This window comes from Gorilla gorilla, chromosome 21 (assembly GCF_029281585.2).
Source record: "Gorilla gorilla gorilla isolate KB3781 chromosome 21, NHGRI_mGorGor1-v2.1_pri, whole genome shotgun sequence".
Taxonomy (NCBI): Eukaryota; Metazoa; Chordata; class Mammalia; order Primates; family Hominidae; genus Gorilla; species Gorilla gorilla.
Genome location: NC_073245.2, coordinates 12,303,486 through 12,322,828, shown reverse-complemented (window position 1 = coordinate 12,322,828; position 19,343 = coordinate 12,303,486). Strand labels below are relative to the sequence as shown.

Genomic DNA, 19,343 nt, shown 5'->3' with positions numbered 1-19,343 from the left:
AGGAACTTGGAAGCCATCTAATAGAGCCCTCATCTTCCCGAGGGGACTGGAGGCCAAGGGAGCCACAGGGCTTGCCCAAGGCACTCAATGAATGAGAGACAGAGGGAGCTAGGACTCCTTCAAGATAAAAGATCAGATATGAAGGAAATAAATTCTCTGGCTTCTCTCTTCATTAGCCAGACTTCGCTCTCCCTGTCAATGAATCCATCAATGAAGATGGGTTGCAGCATATGCAAATATATGTAAATACATTTAGATAGAGGAAGCTGGGGGAGGGGCCCTTCTCTCCCAGGGTACCTGTGCACATGACTCCCGCGAAGACCCAGCACTGGCCGTACTTGACTGGCTTGTACCTGCCCTTGAGCCACTTCTGCAGAATGGCCACGCTGCCGCGCCAGTGCAGCGGGCTGGTGCCGCCGCCGTACTTGCCCTGCCACTGTCCTTGCACCACACCTCGGTCATTGTTGCTGTTCACCTGGGCAGAGGAGGTCACAGGTCCACAACCAGGCAGGGCTTCCTACCTCAAGAACCGCATCGTGGTAAAATCCTCTCCAACTTTGGACCACCAGGTCCATCGGGGTCACTCTTGCTTTTTAACTGTCTGAAAATTAGGGGCATCTGTTGCCTTAAAATACCTACTTCCTGGTAGCACTTGTCATTTTCAATTATCTTCCATTTGGATACTGTGTTGTAAAAATCATTACAACTTTAGAGCGTTTCCTATGTTAAATGATCTGTTTTGGGGGACTGTTGGCATAATCATTATAGGGACAGCTAACATTTATTAAATGCTTATTGTGTGCCAGACACCACTATGCCAAGAATTTTGTGCACACTATATTAACCTGTTGAAGTTTACAATGTAGGTTTCATTATTCTCTTTTTTTTTTTTCAGATGCAAAAACTGAGCTTCAGAAGCATTCAGGGACCTGCCCAAATCACACAGCAAGTTAGTCCAAGTGGTGATCCATGAGTCTAGGACTTGGACTTGGGAGCCTTGAGTTCAGGACTTTCACTGTCCTCAGGGCTGTGATGCTCTGCTGTTTGGGATTGTCACTCATGTTAATTCTCTGTGCTCCAACTGCTCTCTGAGGTCTTGAGGAATTGAGAGTATCAAATAGGAGAAATATAGCTTTGTGCAATTTTGGAATCTCAGATACCCACCCACTGACCTTAATACCTGCATGTGGTAGAGGGAGCTGGTGGGCCCTGCAGACACCTTTTGGGAGGAAACACCATAGCCTGAGGTCTGTGATAGGTTAAAGTTGTCATGCCTCCCACGGAGAGGTGGGTCTATGTCCCACTCAAGAAGAGGGTTCCTCTTGAGTCTGGGCTGGCCTGTGACTAATTTGACCACTGACTATGGCGGAAGTGATGTTGTGCCAGTTTCCATGCCTAGACCTTATAAGACTGGGAGCTTCCACTTCCTCTTTCTTGGAAGAATTGCTTGGGGCAGGGAGGTGGGGGTGGGGAGCCATTGCTATGCATGAAACTGCCATATTGTGAGGAAGCCCAAGCTAGCCACACGGAAAGGGTAGAAAGAGTGATGACTGGTGGGTCCCAGCTGCTCCAGCCACCCCAGCCCAGGACCTGACATGAGGGTGGGGAAGCCATCCTGGACATTCCAGTTCCAGGAGGCATGACATGGATGGCAACCTAGGAACTGCCAACCACCAGAACCAAAGCCCCAGACAGAGGTCCTCTTAAACCATCCCAGACATATGCAGTCATTAAGATATCCCCAGAAGAAGCATCTTGGAGTGGAGACAAACCATTCTCATGGAGCCCTGCCCAAATTCCTAGTCTAAAAAACAGTAAGCATAATAAAGGGTTGTTTTACACCACTGAGTTTTGGGGTGGTTGGTTCTGCAACAACAGCGAATTAAAACAAGGGGTGATGGGAAGAATCACAGGTTGTGGCCCCGGGGTTGGCTGGGGGATCCTTGAGGAAGTACATGTGCAGGGATGGAGGGGCTTCTCACCATGGCACTGATGACCCTGGTGACGTAGATGGGGTTGTGGCGGCAGGACACGTCGGTGGCTGGGTTGTTTTGGTGACCGGGGCTTCGATCCAGGATGGAGAGGCAGATGTTCAGGATGTCCTCCTCAAACTGCTCCCCAGAGAGGCTGTGCTTAGAGGCTGCGCTCAGTCACCCATATTCCAGGCCTTCCCACAGCCCTCACCCGGTCAGTCACCCCATCTGTGCAGGGCAGTTTGCTGCCCCCTCCAACCACCAGGGGCATCACAGAGCACCCCCTAGTCTTGGAAACCCTTCCTCAAAGAGTCACCTGGGGAATCAGAACCTCAGCCTTAATCATGCCTCTCCCCTGCTCAACAATCTCCTGTGGCTCCTGACTACCCACAGTAAAGTCTGAGCTAAAATCGGAGGCTCTGGAGCCACATCCACCTCGCTGATATGCTCATTTGGTCTACATGATGTTTTCAAACACATTTGAATTAGTTAACAACATTTAAAAATTGGGGAATTTTTGCATACGCATTTAGGTTTCTGGTCTCTGATAATTTGGAAGGTCTGGCAACAAAAAGTGGGTGCTGAGTAGTGGCTACCCCTTAGGTGGACCCTAAACTCTTCACTATATCTTCCCTGCCCAGCACCGGAATCCCAGAGGCTTTAAACCCCTGGCCTGCAGGGCAGTGCGTGACTCCTCAGCCTGACAGTCAAGTCCAATCTTTCTTCCACTGGGCACCCGGAGCTCAGGCAGACAGAAGTCCTCTAGCAGACTCAGGACTCCCTACTTCCCACGTCCGTGCAGCTCTGCCTGCTCTTCCCTCTGCCTGGGAAGATCCTGCCTCACTGTAGAGACCCAATTACAATATCAGGTAAGCCTCCACAATGGCCGAAGTGGAGGTTCCTTTCACCCTCTTCTGGACTCCCTTTGCTTCCATCCCTATCATTCTGACTTTTTCCTTCCCCTATTGCACCTGGTATTGGAACTACTTATCTAAGCCAGTGGCTCTTAAAGTGTGGTCTCAGGCCAGCAGCATCAGCATCACCTGGGAACTGGTTAGAAACGCACATTCTCAGGCCCTGCCCAAGACCTACTCAGTTGGCAGCTCTGGGGGTGGGGTCCAGCACGCCATCCCTCCTGGGATTCTGATGTACGCTCGTGTTTGAAAACCACTGATCAGAGCTATTCATTTTTCCGCAACCATACTGACCTGTTCTGTGTCCAAACCTTGTCCAAAGCACCTCCCCTTCCCCAGGACCCAGTGCAGGCCCTGGCCCAGTGAAGAGTGGATGAATGAATGAATGAGTGGGTTTCTCTAGGAGTGAGCCCCCCTTGTCCCTCCTGAGAAGAGTGAGCAGACAGAGGGACTCCAGTCCCACCGACCTCCCCATGCCCCAGCCCACATCCTTGTCTGGCCTGTGCCCCTGGAGACCTGCCCGTAGTTCCAGCCCTGGGCTCGTATGTGCTTCTCCACGCCTCGGAAGATGATGCCGCTGTCGTTGAGCACGTACTCCTGTCTCTCCTCCTCTGAGGCCAGAAACACATCGTCCTCTGAAAAGCAGTCATCAGGCCCGGTGTGGACTGGGGCTCTGGCCTTGCTGGCCTGGGGAAGGGGCTGCATCAGGGATCAGCAGCAGGACAGCGCCCGGAGGCTGACTGGGGCAGGAGAGGTCAAGAGGGGGCTTGCAAGCTCCCGTGCTGCCTCCCTGCCAAACTCCATCCCTCCTGGCAAGTCTTTATCCAAGCAGGGACCAATCCCGAAACAGCCCAAGACTGAAGAGTTTTATGGGACCTGACAGCTTTGGGTGGGCCTCCTTGATGTCGGTAGTAGCCTCATATTTCTCATATTTCCTTCTTTTTTTCTTATTTTCTTTTCTTTTTTTTTTTTCGAGATAGAGTTTTGCTCTTGTTGCCCAGGCTGGAGTACAATGGCGCAATCTCGGCTCACTGCAACCTCCACCTCCTGGGTTCAAGTGATTCTCCTACCTCAGCCTCCTGAGTAGCTGGGATTACAGGCGTGTGCCACCACAGCTGGCTAATTTTGTATTTTTAGTAGAGACGGGATTTCTCCATGTTGGTCAGGCTGGTCTTGAACTCCCCACCTCAGGTGATCCCCCTGCCTCGGCCTCCCAAAGTGCTGGGGTTACAGGCGTGAGCCACTGCACCCGGCCATATTTCTTAAATATTAATAATAATACTGATCCTGGCCACCCCTTACTAAGGCCTTATGATGTATCTCATACATTACAAGTATTAGCCCTATGGGTGTTCACCATAGTCATAAGAGGTAGGCACTGTTATTTTTCCCATATTACAGATGAGGAAATGGAGACTGGTAGAGGAGAGCAGCTCAGCAGAGCTGGGACTAAACCAAGGCAGTCTGATTCCCAAGTCCTGGCTCTTACCCACCCCTGGGCCTCTCTTGCCCACTGGGTCCTGTGGCACAGGCTTTGAAGCACCTGCTACCAGGTTTCTCTGACCATTGCCTACCTCTGCCTAGGCTAAGTTCTTGCCCAGCTCTTGGCATTCAGCTTCTTGTCCTTTAACCCACCTCCCAGGCCCCCTCCAAGGGCAGGCTCTCCTCTAAGGATGTCTTTTGGAAAAACCTCTGCATTGGACTTGGCCACTCCTACCTGCACACCATGGGTTGAAAAGGAGAACAAACTCGCCCAGCCTCCGGTTGCTGTGTTTGCGGTGAGAGGAAAGCCTGATGCTCAGCAGGTAGCGGCCAATGACAGCACTGGGAGGGCTGGCGAGACTGACGGTCAGAGTGTTCTCCATCTGAGCCTCCCTTGCTGCTGTCCAACCCTCACCCCGCTCCAGCTCCGATGTCTGGAACACAGCTTTGGTGTGGAGGGCCTCAGAAGCCCGGGGTCCTGGAGGAGAGGAGAGGGAATCAGGAGACCCTTCCCCTGGGAAACCCAGCTTTAGAGAAGTGAAAAAAGCTACAGGCCTGGAAGCCCCACCTTCACCCCCTGAACTGCTGGGAGGCTTTGGGAGAAGGACCTGACAAAGAGCAAGAAGGCCAGTGGCCAAGTGAGGGTCCACCTCAGCTGCCCTGACATCCCAGCCACTTCCAGGCCAAGGAGAAAGTGACAGCATCCTTTGAAACCAAAGTCTGCCTATGTCGGGCCAGGAAAGGAAAGAAAAGCTTGGGCTTCAAAGTGCTTGATGGGTTTTCATACCCTTCCAGAGCCCTGGGTGTCTGGTACACACAGGGTTCCAGAGAGGTCATCCCATCCATCCCACTGTCTGCTAGCAGCACCTCCCAACCACCCCCAGAAAGCTGCCACCAGAAGCCTCCAGGGTTCAAGGCTCCGTCTACCTACAGTGACTTGCTTACCCCAGAGCCTGAGCTGCTGACTGCAAGGTCTTATGTTACTGGGTCATAAGACGGGTTCCTCCAGCTGCAGACGAGAAGAGGGCGCTGGCAAGCCCAGTTACCTGTCTCCACTGTGAAGATGAGGATCTCCTCACAGTCCAGGGCTCTGCTCAGCTCCAGCGTGAGGCTGAACGACTGGCCCCTGCGAACCACCAGCTCAGGGCAGGGGTACTCCTGGGTGTGGTGGGCTGCGCCATTCCTCGACCGCTGCCAGTCCACCTTGGTGACTCTGATCCCTAGGTGGGGAGAGGAGAGGGAGATGAGGCCACGGCCTCCTGTTTCTCACCCACTCTGAGCTTGTCCTCCCATTCATTCCCGGCCAGTCATTTGTTCATCCAGCTGCTATTTATCATATACCGGCGATTCTCTGTTTGTTTGTTTGTTCTGAGACAGGGTCTCACTCTATCACCCAGGCTGGAGTGCAGTGGCGTGATCTCAGTTCACCGCAACCTCTGCCTCCCAGGTTCAAGCAATTCTTGTGCCTCAGCCTCCCGAGTAGCTGGAACTAGCAGGTGCACATCACCACACCTGGGTAATTTCTTTGTATGTTTTTGGAGAGATGGGGTTTTGCCATGTTGGTCAAACTGGTCTCGAACTCCTGACCTCAGGTGATCTGCCTGCCTTGGCCTCCCACAGTGCTGGGATTACAGGTGTGAGGCACCTTGCCCAGCCTCTTGGTCATTAAGTTCTGTAAAATCACTGCAAAGGTTGAATTAATGAGAACTGGCCCATTGCCCTTAGGGAAAATAAATACAGGTTTAGGTTCCTGTGAGCCTCTGGTCCCAACTTATTCATCAATTGATCAGTATATAACCTTATTATATGTGCGTTTCTGTTTAAAGATACATTATTCAGGATGGGCTTGGTGGCTCGTGCCTGGAATCCTAGCACTTTGGGAGGCCGAGGTGGGCGGATTGCCTGAGCTCAGGAGCTCGAGACCACCCTGGGGCCAACATGGTGAAACCTCGTCTCTACTATAATACAAAAAATGAGCCGGGCGTGGTGGCGGGTGCCTGTAATCCCAGCCACTCAAGCAGGAGAATCGCTTGAACCCGGGAGGTGGAAGTTGCCGTGAGCTCAGATTGCACCACTGCACTCTAGCCTGGGCCACAGAGCAAGACTCTCCCTCTCAAAACAAACAAACATAATTTAATATATATTGTTGATTCATTAATATTGAACTTGTGGCCAGCAGCGCTATAGTTCATGCCTGAATGTTCACCTAACACATATTTTTCGTGTAAGGCATGTCGCAGCTTTCCTGTTCCTAGGAACATGAGACAGCACTTCAGTCCTATGCTCAGCGGCCATTTTAAACAGAGAAATCACCAACAAAAAAAGCACAAAAATGCAAAAAAACCCTAGTTTTAAATGAACAGAGAAAGGTTATTTGTTTATAGTATGACAGCTGAAACGAAGAGGCAGAATATTGCCTGTTCAGCTTCAGCTGGGAATATGCATGTCAGGTCAGGTGACAATTTTTCTGCACTCTGTGCATGTCTGTGAATGGCCAAGAAAGTGCAGAGTATAGATTTTGGCTTTAAAAATAAATATTAGCAACGTGCATATACAGAATCCACAAGTGCTGAGGATGGACTGTATAATCTCTATGCCAGGCTGGTGTCTGGTGCTGAGGATGTAGATGTGGGCTTGCCCTCAATGCATGGTGCGGTGAGACTGTATGGCTCAATGGTTATGAGGAGATCCTCTGGGGGCAGCTGACATGGGCTCAGATTCTAACTTGGCCACCTACTGGCTGAACCACCTTCCTTTTTTTGAAACAGAGTGTCTCTCTGTCACCCAGGCTGGAGTGCAGTGGCGCAATCTCGGCTCACTGCAATCTCTGCCTCCCAGGCTCAAGTGATCCTCTCATCTCAGCCTCCCAAGTAGCTGGGTCTGCAGGTACATGCCACCATACTCAGCTAATTTTTTGTATTTTTGGTAGAGACCAGGTTTCGCCATGTTGCCCCAAACTCCTGAGCTCAAGCGATCTGTCCACCTTGGCCTCCCAAAGTGCTGGGATTACAGGCGTGACCACTGTTCCTGGCCCGCCTTCTTGACCTCTCTGCATCTCAGTTCCCTGCTCTGCAGAATGGGAATAATGCCTGTGGCGTGAGTGTGAGGATAATGGCCCCTGTCATTTAGAGTCCTCGTAACATGAGAGCTCAGTCATTGTTACTTATTATGTTCCAGGGGTGACACCTAAGTAGATGAGTCCACATAACTAATTCTTGCTTTGATACATGCTATCGGGGAGAAGGATGGGAGCTGAAAGAACACTAACAGAGGGCTTGGCCTAGTCTGAAGGGGCACAGGCAAGGCTTCCTCCAGAAGGCGGAATTGAGGCTGAGTCTTAAATTGGATGAGTGTCTCCAGGAAAGAGTTGAGTGATGGATCTAGTCTCAGTCCAAGCATCCTCTTCCCCTATTCAGGGTTCATTCATTCAAGTGCTGGGCATTGTGCTGGATGCTACAGACCCAACAGTCCATCAAATACGCACTGGCCCTGACATCATGCAGTTGATAGCCCAGTGGAGAAGACTGACATTAAGCAGATAGACCTCAAACATTTAGGGTCCAGCTTTGAGATGAACCCTAAGGGAGAGGCACTGGGAGTCCCAGGAGCAGAGAACACCTAAACTCAAGTAGTTAGATTAGCAAAACTATTCGCCAGAGTACTATAAGCAACAGCTTAAAACTCCAGGATGTGTGCAGGCTTGAATTCTAGCCAGCAGCTATGGCGCTAGGCAGAGAGACAGGAGGGAGCACGGTGACTTCTAAAATTTGAGAGAAAGCAGATGTGTGGGGAAGGCAATGAGGTTGGAGGAGCCCATAGTCGGCAGACCACCAATGCTTGGAGTGGGATGAAGAGTCTGCCTTTTATCCTAAGGGCCATAGTCAGCCAAATATTGTTTTAAGCAAAGCTGTGATGTAATCAGATTTGCACCTTGGAAAGATCATTCTGGTGCCATGTGGAAGATTAATTAGATATCTGGTGAGATGCTTTAGTAAGCAAAGGGATGTTCCAAGAAACTGCTGTTTCATCTTGTCAAACATCTGCTCCCAAATCTCCACTGGATGCCCCATCGTCTGTTATGATCTGTCCAAGCTGCTTCATCTTGGACAAGGAACTAGGCAGGATCCCATTGCTTTCCACTCCTCCAGCTCACCCCCAACCCCCTCACAGCTCAGTTACTCTTTGCACTGGCTGCATCAGACTCTACCTCCACAACCTCCTGCCCCGACGTCACACATATCTCTTTCCTGCCTTGTGCTTTTCCTAAGGCCCCTCCTGGTTGGGGTGCCTGTGATTGTCTTCTGAGATGTTCCTGCCTCGGCCCTGCCACCAGAGTTCATCTCTCCTTTGTCCAATCAGCTATTAGATTTGGGATAATACAAACAACAATAATAAAATCTTTGTATGTATTCAAGTGCTTATGCCTCCTAACATACACCTAAGGGAGGTACTATGGCCCCTTTCATTTTCTAGATGCTGTCATGCTCACTGGGTTCCCTATTTCACCTCCCCTGTGCCCCCACCCCTGCGTATCCTCAGGGCTCATTCTCGACATGGAAGCCAGAAGGATCCTGTTAAAATCTAAGATCACTTCGTTGTTTTCAAGCTCTCCATTGGTTCCTGTCTCTCTCAGCAGAGTTGAAGTCCTAACAATGACCCACAAGCCCTTCAAGATTGAGCACGTTGATATCTTTTTGGGCCTTCAGTTTCTCTTCCCCTCTCTCATCCCTTTAAGCCACACTGATCTCCTTATTTCTCTTTGAACCTGCAGACAGGCTCCCTCTTCAGGGCCTTTGCACCTGCTATTCCCTGTATGTGGATCACTCTCCTTTCAGATTCCTGCAGAACCTGCTCCCTTGCCTCCTTCTTCAAGTCTTTGCTCAAATGTCACCTTTTCAGTGGGACCTTCACTGACCACTCCTTTATAAATTGCAAATCACCCCTACTCTCCTTCTCCACTATTTTCCTCCATGGCACTTACTGACATCTTACAATATATTTTATTTCTTTATTTTAATTGCCTACCTTCCCTTTCAAGAATATCAACTGCATAAGGGCAGGGAGCTGTGTGTGTTTTGTTCTTTAGTGAATCTTCAGTGCCTGATACATGGAAGGTGCTCAACAAATATTTCTTAAATATATTAATGAATGAATGAGGAAACTGAGGGAAAGAGAAGTGAAATAACTTGCCAAAGGGCACACAAACAAGCAAGGGCTGGAGTGGAGTCTGTGGGCATCCTGGCTTCCAGCTGTTGACCACTGGGTCAGTGGTTATACTAGTTTTATTGTGATTGACATAAGAAACAGTTTTAAATGTTCCATACTCCGTATGCCTGCAAACATATATACATGCACAGATAAAAACTGAAACAAAAGTTTCATTACTATTTCCCCGTATTATGAATGATGAATACTGAAATTTATTTTCTTTTTCTGTCAAGGCTCTCTACCCAAAGACCACCAGGAACACATCAGTACAATGAACAGGAAGGGCTCATCGCTCATGGCAATGACAAAGAATGCTCACCACAAAGAATCACGGAACATCTCGGGAAGACAATATTAGAGAGGACTTACAGGATTGCGGCTTGTGTTAGGTGGTTTGGGGAGAGTTCAAAGAAGCAGGGCTTTGCTTGGGATTGGAGGCTTCTCTGGGAATGAGGCAAGTCTATGTCTGAGTATCTTAATAGTCCTTATGTAGAAGATGGGAAGAATGAATCGAGGCTACTGTCATAAGCAGTAAAGAAGCAGCTGTTATTCATATTAGCCCATCTATAGGGCTAATATGTCAGTAGATCGAGACCAGAAAGTGGCTTAGACAATGTTCATGTTTTTGTCTGTGTTCACTCACGATTATGGAGTGGCCTTGTTTTGTCTTGATTCACTACAGTCGCATGATGGCATCTGATCACTTCATCATGTCTTCTGGTAAAGTTTCAGTAAGCATTTACATACTTAAGTATGTTTAGTGAAAAATTGATTTCCTCTTATTTACTATTTATATTATAGTTAGGATACAATTTTTTAAAAAGTGGAGTATAGAGGTAGGTAAGATGTGTCAATTCAATTTCAGGTTGGTGAAGGGACACTATTAAATACTTGTTATGTTGAGAGGGAGGGTATTACGGACAAAAAAGTTGATGTTTTACTCATCTATTGCTTCTTAACCAATCTGTTTAACCCAGAGTTTAGCTTGGAAAAATGATAATCATATGTTATCTTTCATGGTTTTTGTGGGTCAGGAATTTGGGCAGAGCTCCACTGGCCAGCTCTTAATTGGAGTTTCTTATGGGGTTGCAACCATATGTTAGCTGGGGCCATGTTCATCTGAAGGCTTGACTGAGGCTGGAGGGTCCACTTTAAAGGTGACTAACTTACATGGTTGGCAAACTGGTGCTGAATACAGGTTGAGACACCTTGGTTCCTTTCCATGTGGATCTGTCCATGGGAATGCTTGGGTGTCCTCCTGGCATGGTGCTTAGTTTCCCCTGAGCAAGTGACCTGAGAGACCACGGTGGAAGATGCAATGCTTTTTATGACCTAACCTCAGAAGTTACACAATGTCACCTCCACCTTATCCTGTGGGTCAAGGCAGTTACAAAGGCCTACGTAGGTTCAAAGAGAAGGAACATGCCTCATCTCTTGCTGAAAATGTACCAATGTCATGTCCCATTGTAAAAAGAATATTGAGCTGAGATGTATACTGATATGACCACCCTGTGAAATATAATCTGCCACAGTTGAGAACCACTGAAGTTATATCACCAGGTACTCCCCACCAAAGGACACTTGTCATGCAACTCTTGGCTGTATCTTATTTGATGCCAAGCATACAGGAAATGTCCAGTAATTGTTGGCTAGACCATTGGATAGGTTTTATTTAATAAATCTTCCTATGAACCAAGTGCTTTTCCAAATATTTTATAAATATTAGCTCATTTAATCTTGATAAACCATATGAGGGAGGTACTACTGTTAACTCAATGTCACAGATGATAAAACTGAGGTACAGAGTTACACAGCCTGTTTTTTTTTTTGTTTTTTGTTTTTTTTAAATTTGAGATAGGGTCTAGCTATGTTGACCAGGCTGGTCTCCAACTCCTGGCCTCAAGCAATCCTCCCATCTCAGCTTCACAAAGTGCTGGGATTACAGGCATGAGCCACTGCACATGACCCAGAGTTACACAGCCTTCTAAGTGATGGAGCTGGGAATCTGCCTCCTGAGTTGGTGGCTTGTCTATCCCCAGGCTATGGTGCCTTTATCTTTGACCCCATAGGAGTCACAGCCTAGAAGTTACAGACTGTAAAATTCAACATGAGCTTCACCACAGGCATCAGATCAGTGGCTTGTGTGGGCAAGTGTCTGGACAGGGCTGGTCAAAATGTTTGGCTTTTTAAAGATTCCAGCATCTTTGTACAATCTTTTAGTTAACAGCATATGGCAGATTGATTTTCCAAAGGTGGTTGCAATAATATCTCCCATCCCACATACTCTTCTTTCAATATGATGTTGATACTCCTCTCATTGCAGAAGTAAAGCATATATTCCCACCCTCTGGACCTGGAAGACTTGTGGCTAAGACAGAGTGACACGTTGTGACTTCTAAGGCTAGATTATAAAAGTTAATACAGCTTCTTTCTGGTTCCCTTGGGTTGCTTGCTCTTAGAACCCAGCCACCATGCAATGAAGAAACCCAAATGGCCCATGGAGAAGCTCACCTGGAGAGGAACCAAGGCTTCCAACCCACAGCCCCTGAGCTCCCAGCTGACAGACAGAACTATTTGGAAGCCATGGGACTGAGCCATCTGGCAAGTGGGTCCTTCAGCCCCCAGGCAATCTGCCCCAGATGATGCAGACGCAAGCTGTCCCTGCCGAGCTCTGCCCAAATTGCAGGTTCCTAAGCAGGAGAACGATTGTTGTCTGAAGCCCCTAAGTGCTGGGGCAGTTTGCTACACAGGAACTGATAACTGAAACATGGAGAGAGCCAAGATTCTTGTCTAGACCACAACAACCTCCCAACTGCTCTCCACCTGTGAGCTGTCTGGGCTGGTGCTGTGGTCTCAATAACCAGGCTTGAGATTCATGGAAAATACTAGTTTTAGCTTAGCCTAGGCCAGAAGCCCCTGCTGGCATCATGATATGGGGATAATGACTGAACATGTGGGTAGGAACTCACATAGCTGACACATGTGTCCCAAGATCGGGAGCTCCTACAGCCCCTGCTGTGGTGAGTGAGCACTGTGCAGGACCAGTGTTCAACAGTGACCCCATGTGGCATGAGCTGGAACAACAGTTCCAGGGGGCTTTCCCATTACCCTTGCCAATTCTCACAACAGAAAGTAAAACCAAATCTTTCACATCAAGTTAACCCCAGTCATTCTAGGGCAGGCACAAACTTCTGAAACTCCAAAACTTTGAGCTCCGATGACCTTGGTTTAGTCAGAAAACACAAGCAGGACCCTCTCCCCCAACCAGGTACCTTGTACATAGAATTGTGAAGTCTAATATCAGCAGAGCTGGAAGAGCCATTAGGAGCTCAGGTCTCCATTTACTGACATATAAACTGAGACCCAGAAATGGGAAGAAAGGGACTTCTTGCCTGAGGACACACTGGATTTGTAGCCCACAATTCATGTTGCTACTTCCCAAGCAATGTATGTAGGGACAGGCCAGAACAGGATGCTATTTTTTCACTGGATGAGTCAGAAGCAGGTGACGAGGTTGCTGGATGGTAATTATCTCAGCCCTGGTATGCCCCAGGGCTGGATACAAGGGGAGTTTGGGATTGGATGAGGGCTGCTGGACCCTGGGTCATGGGTTCAAGCCCCATGGATCCTGCACTGGTTTTCCCCCTTCCCTGCCACAGCCCAAAGCAGCTCCCATCACCCTCTGAGGCATCTGCATCCTTATCACAGACGGGCAAGAGGAGGTGGTGGGATGAGTCAGAACTGCCATTATCATCATTGTCCTGGAATCTCAGAGACCATCTCTCTCACAACTTCCTGCCCAGGCGCAAATTCTCTTGGCCGAATTCTTGGTGGATACTTGATCATGGTCCCAGCTTGCCATACCTCTGAGAGGTAGCTCACTCACCGCCCAATGTTAGAAAGCCCTTCCTTCTGCTGAGCCAAGCTCTTTCTTCTTGCAACTTCTCCCCATTTGTCCCTATTTTGCTCCCTATTAACCCCATAGAACACACTTCTTCTTTTGCTCCTTGATGGGGTTTTGCAGAAACCACCTAGAAATCCCAATCTGCCAGCCCCCGGCACATCCCCTGCCCAACTCTACACTCACCCCATAACCCAGGAGGTCACTGTTCTGATCCCTGTGGAATCTGTCCCTGGAGCTGCTGCTTTGGTGATCTAAGTCGTCCACATCCATCAGCATCACACCTCCATGACCTGCCATATGTGGTGTAATGGCCAGGGCTGGGGTCCAAGATTCTGCAGGGGGAACTACCAGTGATTTCAGATAAGTTCTGTCCTAGCCAGTGTCCTTCTTAGTCCTCATGGGGACAGTGAGACTGACAGGCATGGGGAGAGGCTCCTAGGTATATGGCAGCCCAAGGCAAGGAGATAGATGTGCACTTGGGATGGTTTCTAGGCCCCTTGTCAAAATAAACCCAGTATCACCCCTTCCATGTGCTCAGCTCAAATTCTTTTAAGACAGAGGCTTCTGTCCCTTATCTGTGATCAGGGATGCTGTGTTATAGTTGTTTGCTTACATATGTCTCTCCCTCGCTGGACTGAGAGCTCCATGAAGGCGAAGGCTGAGTCTCCTCTTCCCTGGGTTGCTAGAACCTGGTTAAGGGCCCAGGGCATATTAGGTGCTCAGTGAATATTGGTCGGATGAATGAATGAATCTCCTTCCCCATCCCTTGGCTGGGGTATGGAAGGGGGAGCTGATGCTCTGCAGCGTCCTTGGGCCCGCCCTCGAGGATCAGCACCCACACCCTGTCAGCTGCTCACGCTCCGACTGTCCACACCCCACCCACCCCATAATCCCTCTCTCAAGCTGTCACATTCCAAAGCCTGCCTTTCCTTCTTAACTTCTTTCCTTCCACAGAGTGAGAAAGAGGAGGGTGTGTGAGGCCTCTGACATGGGCAGGCAGACTGGCTACTGACCACCCACCCCCACCCACTGCCTCTCTGGGTCTGTTTTCTTCTCTGCAAAATGACCCAGAAGGAATCTTATGGTTTGGATAGTCTGGTTTGCTGAAGCAAGTGCCTCTGATTACCCCCAAGGACTCCTCTCAGCCCTCCTCCCTACAAGACAACCCCCACCTCAACACCTCCCCCCTCCCCAGCCAAGAGAGTGCTGATGTGAAGATTGTCACATAGGCTCTAGGACATGGTTTTCCTGCACTGGTTTTCCCTCTTCCCTGCCACAGCCCAAAGCAGCTCCCATCACCCTCTGAGGCATCTGCATCCTTAACACAGACGGGCAAGAGGAGGTGGGATGAGTCAGAACTGCCATTATCATCATTATCCTCGAATCTCAGAGACCATCTCCCTCACAACTTCCTGCCCAGGCACAAATTCCCTTGGCTGAATTCTTGGTGAATACTTGATTATGGTCCCAGCTTGCCATACCTCTGAGAGGTAGCTCACCCACTGCCCAATGGAGGGGATGGGAGAGGCAGCATCTGCTCTAAGACTGCTCCAGTTGACAGTGAACCCAAGGCCCTGAGGACAGAACGGGCAGCCTGTTTTCAGCCCTGGGGGCCTTCACCCTTGGGGTATGCAGGATGAGCTCCCAGCCCAAGGCTAAAGGCTCGCCAACCCCAGGGCTGAGGCTGTACCCCCCAGGCACAGGGAAAGGATGTGGTAAGAGTGTTCCCTCAACCTGCCTGTTACCCCAAGCCTCATAGCCCCTCCAGCTTATCTGCTCTCCTCCCCTTCTCCCTCTCATCGTCTTCTCAGTGCTTCCTTTCACTCTGCACAGCAACTAGAAGCCTGATTTCAGAGGCACACACTTGAGCTCACATGCAGGCTTTGCCCCTCTTTGGCTGTGTGGCAAGTGAGTGAGCTCTGAAACTCAGTCTCCTGGTGATAATGAGGGTGATGATCATACCCGCCTCCTCACGTTGGGAGGATTAAGTGAAATAATTCACATAGAGTATTTAGACTGGTACCAGGCACATACTAGGTTCTCAGGAAATGTGAGTGGTATCATCATTACTATTTACACAAGACCTCCTAGCTGCCATTCCAGTGCTCTGCCAATTCATGACATCCTGAATCATCTACTTGTTGGCTGTGTGGCCCTGGATCTGAGGATCCGATTTCCTTCTCTGGAAAGTGGCAATAATAATATCTTTCGTCTAGGGTTTGGAGGAAGATTAAATGGGGTAGTGATTATGCATAGGGTAGTGATAAAATGCACCACTTAAACTAGGAAATTCTGAGAGTGAAAGGAGAAGCCATTAATAAACACGCTAGGGCAATGGGCTTCCACCGGGATCAACGTCTCCCTATTCATCAGGTACGTAGCCTGGTGCTGGGTCCACAGTGATGAGCTCTACGAACAGGGATTTTTTTTTTCTTTTTGAGACGGAGTCTCACTCTGTCGCCCAGGCTGGAGTGCAGTGGCACAATTTCTGCTCACTGCAAGCTCCGCCTCCCGGGTTCATGCCATTCTCCTGCCTCAGGCTCCCAAGAAGCTGGGACTACAGGTGTCCACCACCATGCCCGGCTAATTTTCTGTATTTTTAGTAGAGATGGGGTTTCACCATGTTAGCCAGGATGGTCTCGATCTCCTGACCTCATGATCCGCTCACCTTGGCCTCCCAAAGTGCTATGATTACAGGAGTGAGCCACCGCGCCCAGCCTACAAACAGGGACTTTTACATCATCACCTCCTTTCCCCACATCTCCCCCATCACTTTGGTCCTCCCCTCCCCAATTCCTACATGCACGGGGTTTCTTGTTATTCTCCCCTCTTTGCCTCTCGCTTAAGCGACTGTATGGCCCCAACAGCCTCAGAGTGTTTTTCAGCTCAACCTGTTCAATCCATCCCATCACTATGGAGATACTGAGGTTCAGAGAGGAGGAGAGACTTTTCTGAGTGTCAGCATGTCATTTTCCCTGCTCAAGCACCATGGAATCTACAGCCATCTTGTTGGCATTGAAGGTCCTTGACAGTCAGGCCCTGCCCATCACTTCTGGCCCTCTGACCTCCTCCCCAACTCATTTGCTCACCAGCTGGCCCCAGAGCTCCACCTAAGAAAGGGAAGGGTCCATGTGCAGAACATTGCCTCCTGCCGACTTAGCTCTCCACCCATCCCCACCCCTAAGCCTAGCTCATCCATCTTCCTCCTCCTGCCCTTGGGTGATACCAGAGAGCTGAATGATACAATCCTCCCCAATTCTTTGTCTCAGGCCAGTGGGCTTGAGCCCTGGAAGCTCTGTTGAAGCCAGCGGCATCTTCCAGACTCTGGACTAAGCATAATTGGTTTTTAATGGGCCCCATTATAATCCTATGCTTAGTACGCATCATGGGCACCTGAACTCCACGACTAAATGATTTATCGAGAGTTGCCTGGGGCCTTTCTGGGGCCACTGCCCCATCTCTCTTTCCTTCCTGGTCTTGTTGGAAGCTGCTGGCCTCTCTTTCACCAGGAGGCAGTGACTCATCAACTCCAACCCAATGTCCCAGCCAGAGCCAGCCTCACATACAGTATTCCACTCAATTCTTGGAATCTCTGAGCTGAAAGATGATTGTAATTTAATCATGGCAAAAGGGTGACCTCCTTTGCCAACACTGATCAACTGGTACTTAAAGAGCTGGGTTGAGCATTCTGGGGCCACATCCAGGCTCCAGAGGGAAGAGCTCTGGGGTCAACTAGGGGTGTCCACCATGGATGGAGTGAGGGAGGGGGGATAGAAGGAGCTCCAGGAAGATGAATACACTTTCCATCTAGGATCTGATGTCTCAGTCATTCAGGCACAGAGTGTGTGGTAGGCAGGACCTACTGCTCTGAGGAACAGATCCTCCCAAGAAGCCAAGGAGACCCAGAAGGCCCAGGAATTGAATCCAATCCAACACTTAGTCCATTTACACAGGCATGACAACTGCAATGCTGACATTTCACAGACGGAGAAACAGAGCCTCAGAGAGAGGAGCCCAGCAAGTTAGTTACAGACCTGACAATGGGCATCACCATCAACTTTTTTCCTTCCTCAGAAATTAACCTTGGCACTGTCAAGTTTAAGTCTGATAGGTTTCAAAGGCCCAGGGAAGAGGGATCATCTAGGTGAGCTTTGAGAAGCAGATCTTGGAGGAACAAAGGCAATCCCCTCTGCACCAGGGCCATCAGGGAGGCAACCCCAGCTCTGGAAACAGGCAGTCTGGGCTGTGAGCTGGGGTTGGCAAGGCCTGGTCTTCAGGAGAACAGACCTATCCTAGGAGCCTGAAGGGCCCAACACGTCCAGCAATGCTGTTAACTGCCAGGAGGAACTATGAAGAGGAAGCTAGACTATGATGAGGAAATTCAAATATCTGCCTTTGCAAGTTAAAAAAATATTTGATTCATAAAACTGTCACATAATGCTGAACAATTAAAACTGGCAGACACAGACTCAGAAACACCCCTTGAATACCTGTGAGTGTAGGACCCCTGGTTCTGCTGACTTGCTCATTACCGGGCCCCAGCATCTAATAGACAAGTTCTTGCAGAGGGAGTTTGCTGCTCACTATATTGAGGTCGTGGGGGACACATTATCTTTCTTTCTTTTTTTTTGAGACAGGGTCTCACTCTGTTGCCCAGCCTGCAGTGCAGTGGCACCATCTTGGCTCACTGTAGCCTCTACCTCCTAAGCTCAAGCGATCCTCTCACCTCAGCCTCCCAAGTAGCTGGGACTTTGGGTGTTCACCACCATGCCTAGCTAATTGTTGTATTTTTTTGTAGAGATGAGGTTTTGCCACATTGCCCAGGCTGGTCTCAAACTCCTGAGCTCAAGAATTCCACCCCCTTCAGCCTCCCAAAATGCTGGGATTAGAGGGGTGAGCCACTGTGCCCGACCCACATTTTCTGAGTCTACTGTTTACAAGTCCCCACCTGAGATGTGTGGTGGGAGAACAGCACACGTGGTCTCACCAACTCCTCACAGCAAGGCTGTGAGATAATTTGCATTATAATCCCCATTACACAGATCAGAAAACAGAGGTACCAAGGGCAAATTTTCTTGCTCAAGGTCATATAGCTGTTTTCACTTGAGCCACAGCTGCTCTTGCCCTCAAGTGCTTGGGGTGGGAATCAGGCGAGGATGCAGCCGGTGGGGGCCTCTCACTCCTTCCCACCCAGGCCACAATTCCCGACTATGCCCAGAAACGTCTCTGGATCCATGGAATGTGCGTGGGGTGCAAGGAGATTTTCTTTCTTCTGCCCCTGCCTTCCTGTGCCTGCCTCCTTCAGTCCTGCGAGGCACAGGGGTGAGACCTGGCCCCAGCCCAGGAGACAGCGCCTGAGCCAGCCTCTGCCATGGGCTTGCCGGGTGGCTTAAAGCTGGCTTTTTCATCCTGGGCCTCATGAATACACACGAAGAGTTCATGTGTTCATGGTGGACTATCCAGCTGTAAAATCCTATCGATGATCAAACGTCATCCCACAGACCCGTGTTTCTTGAAGCCCCTCTCATGAGCCCTGGTGTCCCAAGGCCCAGGCTCTGCCCACTTACCTGCCATGCGAAGGCCAGCCGGACTCCTCTGTTCCTCCACACAGCAGTGTGTGCACCGTCAGGACAGTGTGGCGCGTCACAGCAGCCAGCCAGACCAATTTTAACAAGGAAAACCTTGGGACACTCCTAGGCAGGAAAGTCAGAATTCAAAAGAGGAGGCGTGGCCCTCCACCCTAGCAGCGACACCCAGGAGACACAAAATCATCCTGTAATTGCACCTAGAGGGGTTCACTGTGGGAGTGGCTCCTGCCAAGAGACCTTGGAAACATGGAGTTGCGAGTGGGACTGTGGAGAA

The 19,343-nt window shown here is 49.6% G+C and overlaps 1 protein-coding gene across 2 annotated transcripts in view; it reads right to left on the bottom strand.

Annotated features, from left to right (window-relative positions):
* Positions 1-19,123, bottom strand: part of TGM6 (transglutaminase 6) — a 53,829-nt gene extending 34,706 nt beyond the window's left edge. For both annotated transcript variants that reach the window (XM_063702512.1, XM_031004984.3), the window contains exons 1-6: positions 19,049-19,123; positions 5,416-5,589; positions 4,605-4,847; positions 3,404-3,522; positions 1,983-2,111; positions 298-475 (exon numbers count right to left, since the gene is read on the bottom strand). In XM_063702512.1, the coding sequence (XP_063558582.1) occupies positions 298-475; positions 1,983-2,111; positions 3,404-3,522; positions 4,605-4,847; positions 5,416-5,589; positions 19,049-19,055 (850 nt within the window). In that variant the 5' untranslated portion in view covers positions 19,056-19,123. The remainder of the gene's footprint in view (positions 1-297; positions 476-1,982; positions 2,112-3,403; positions 3,523-4,604; positions 4,848-5,415; positions 5,590-19,048) is intronic.
* Between the last annotated feature and the right edge of the window lie 220 nt (positions 19,124-19,343).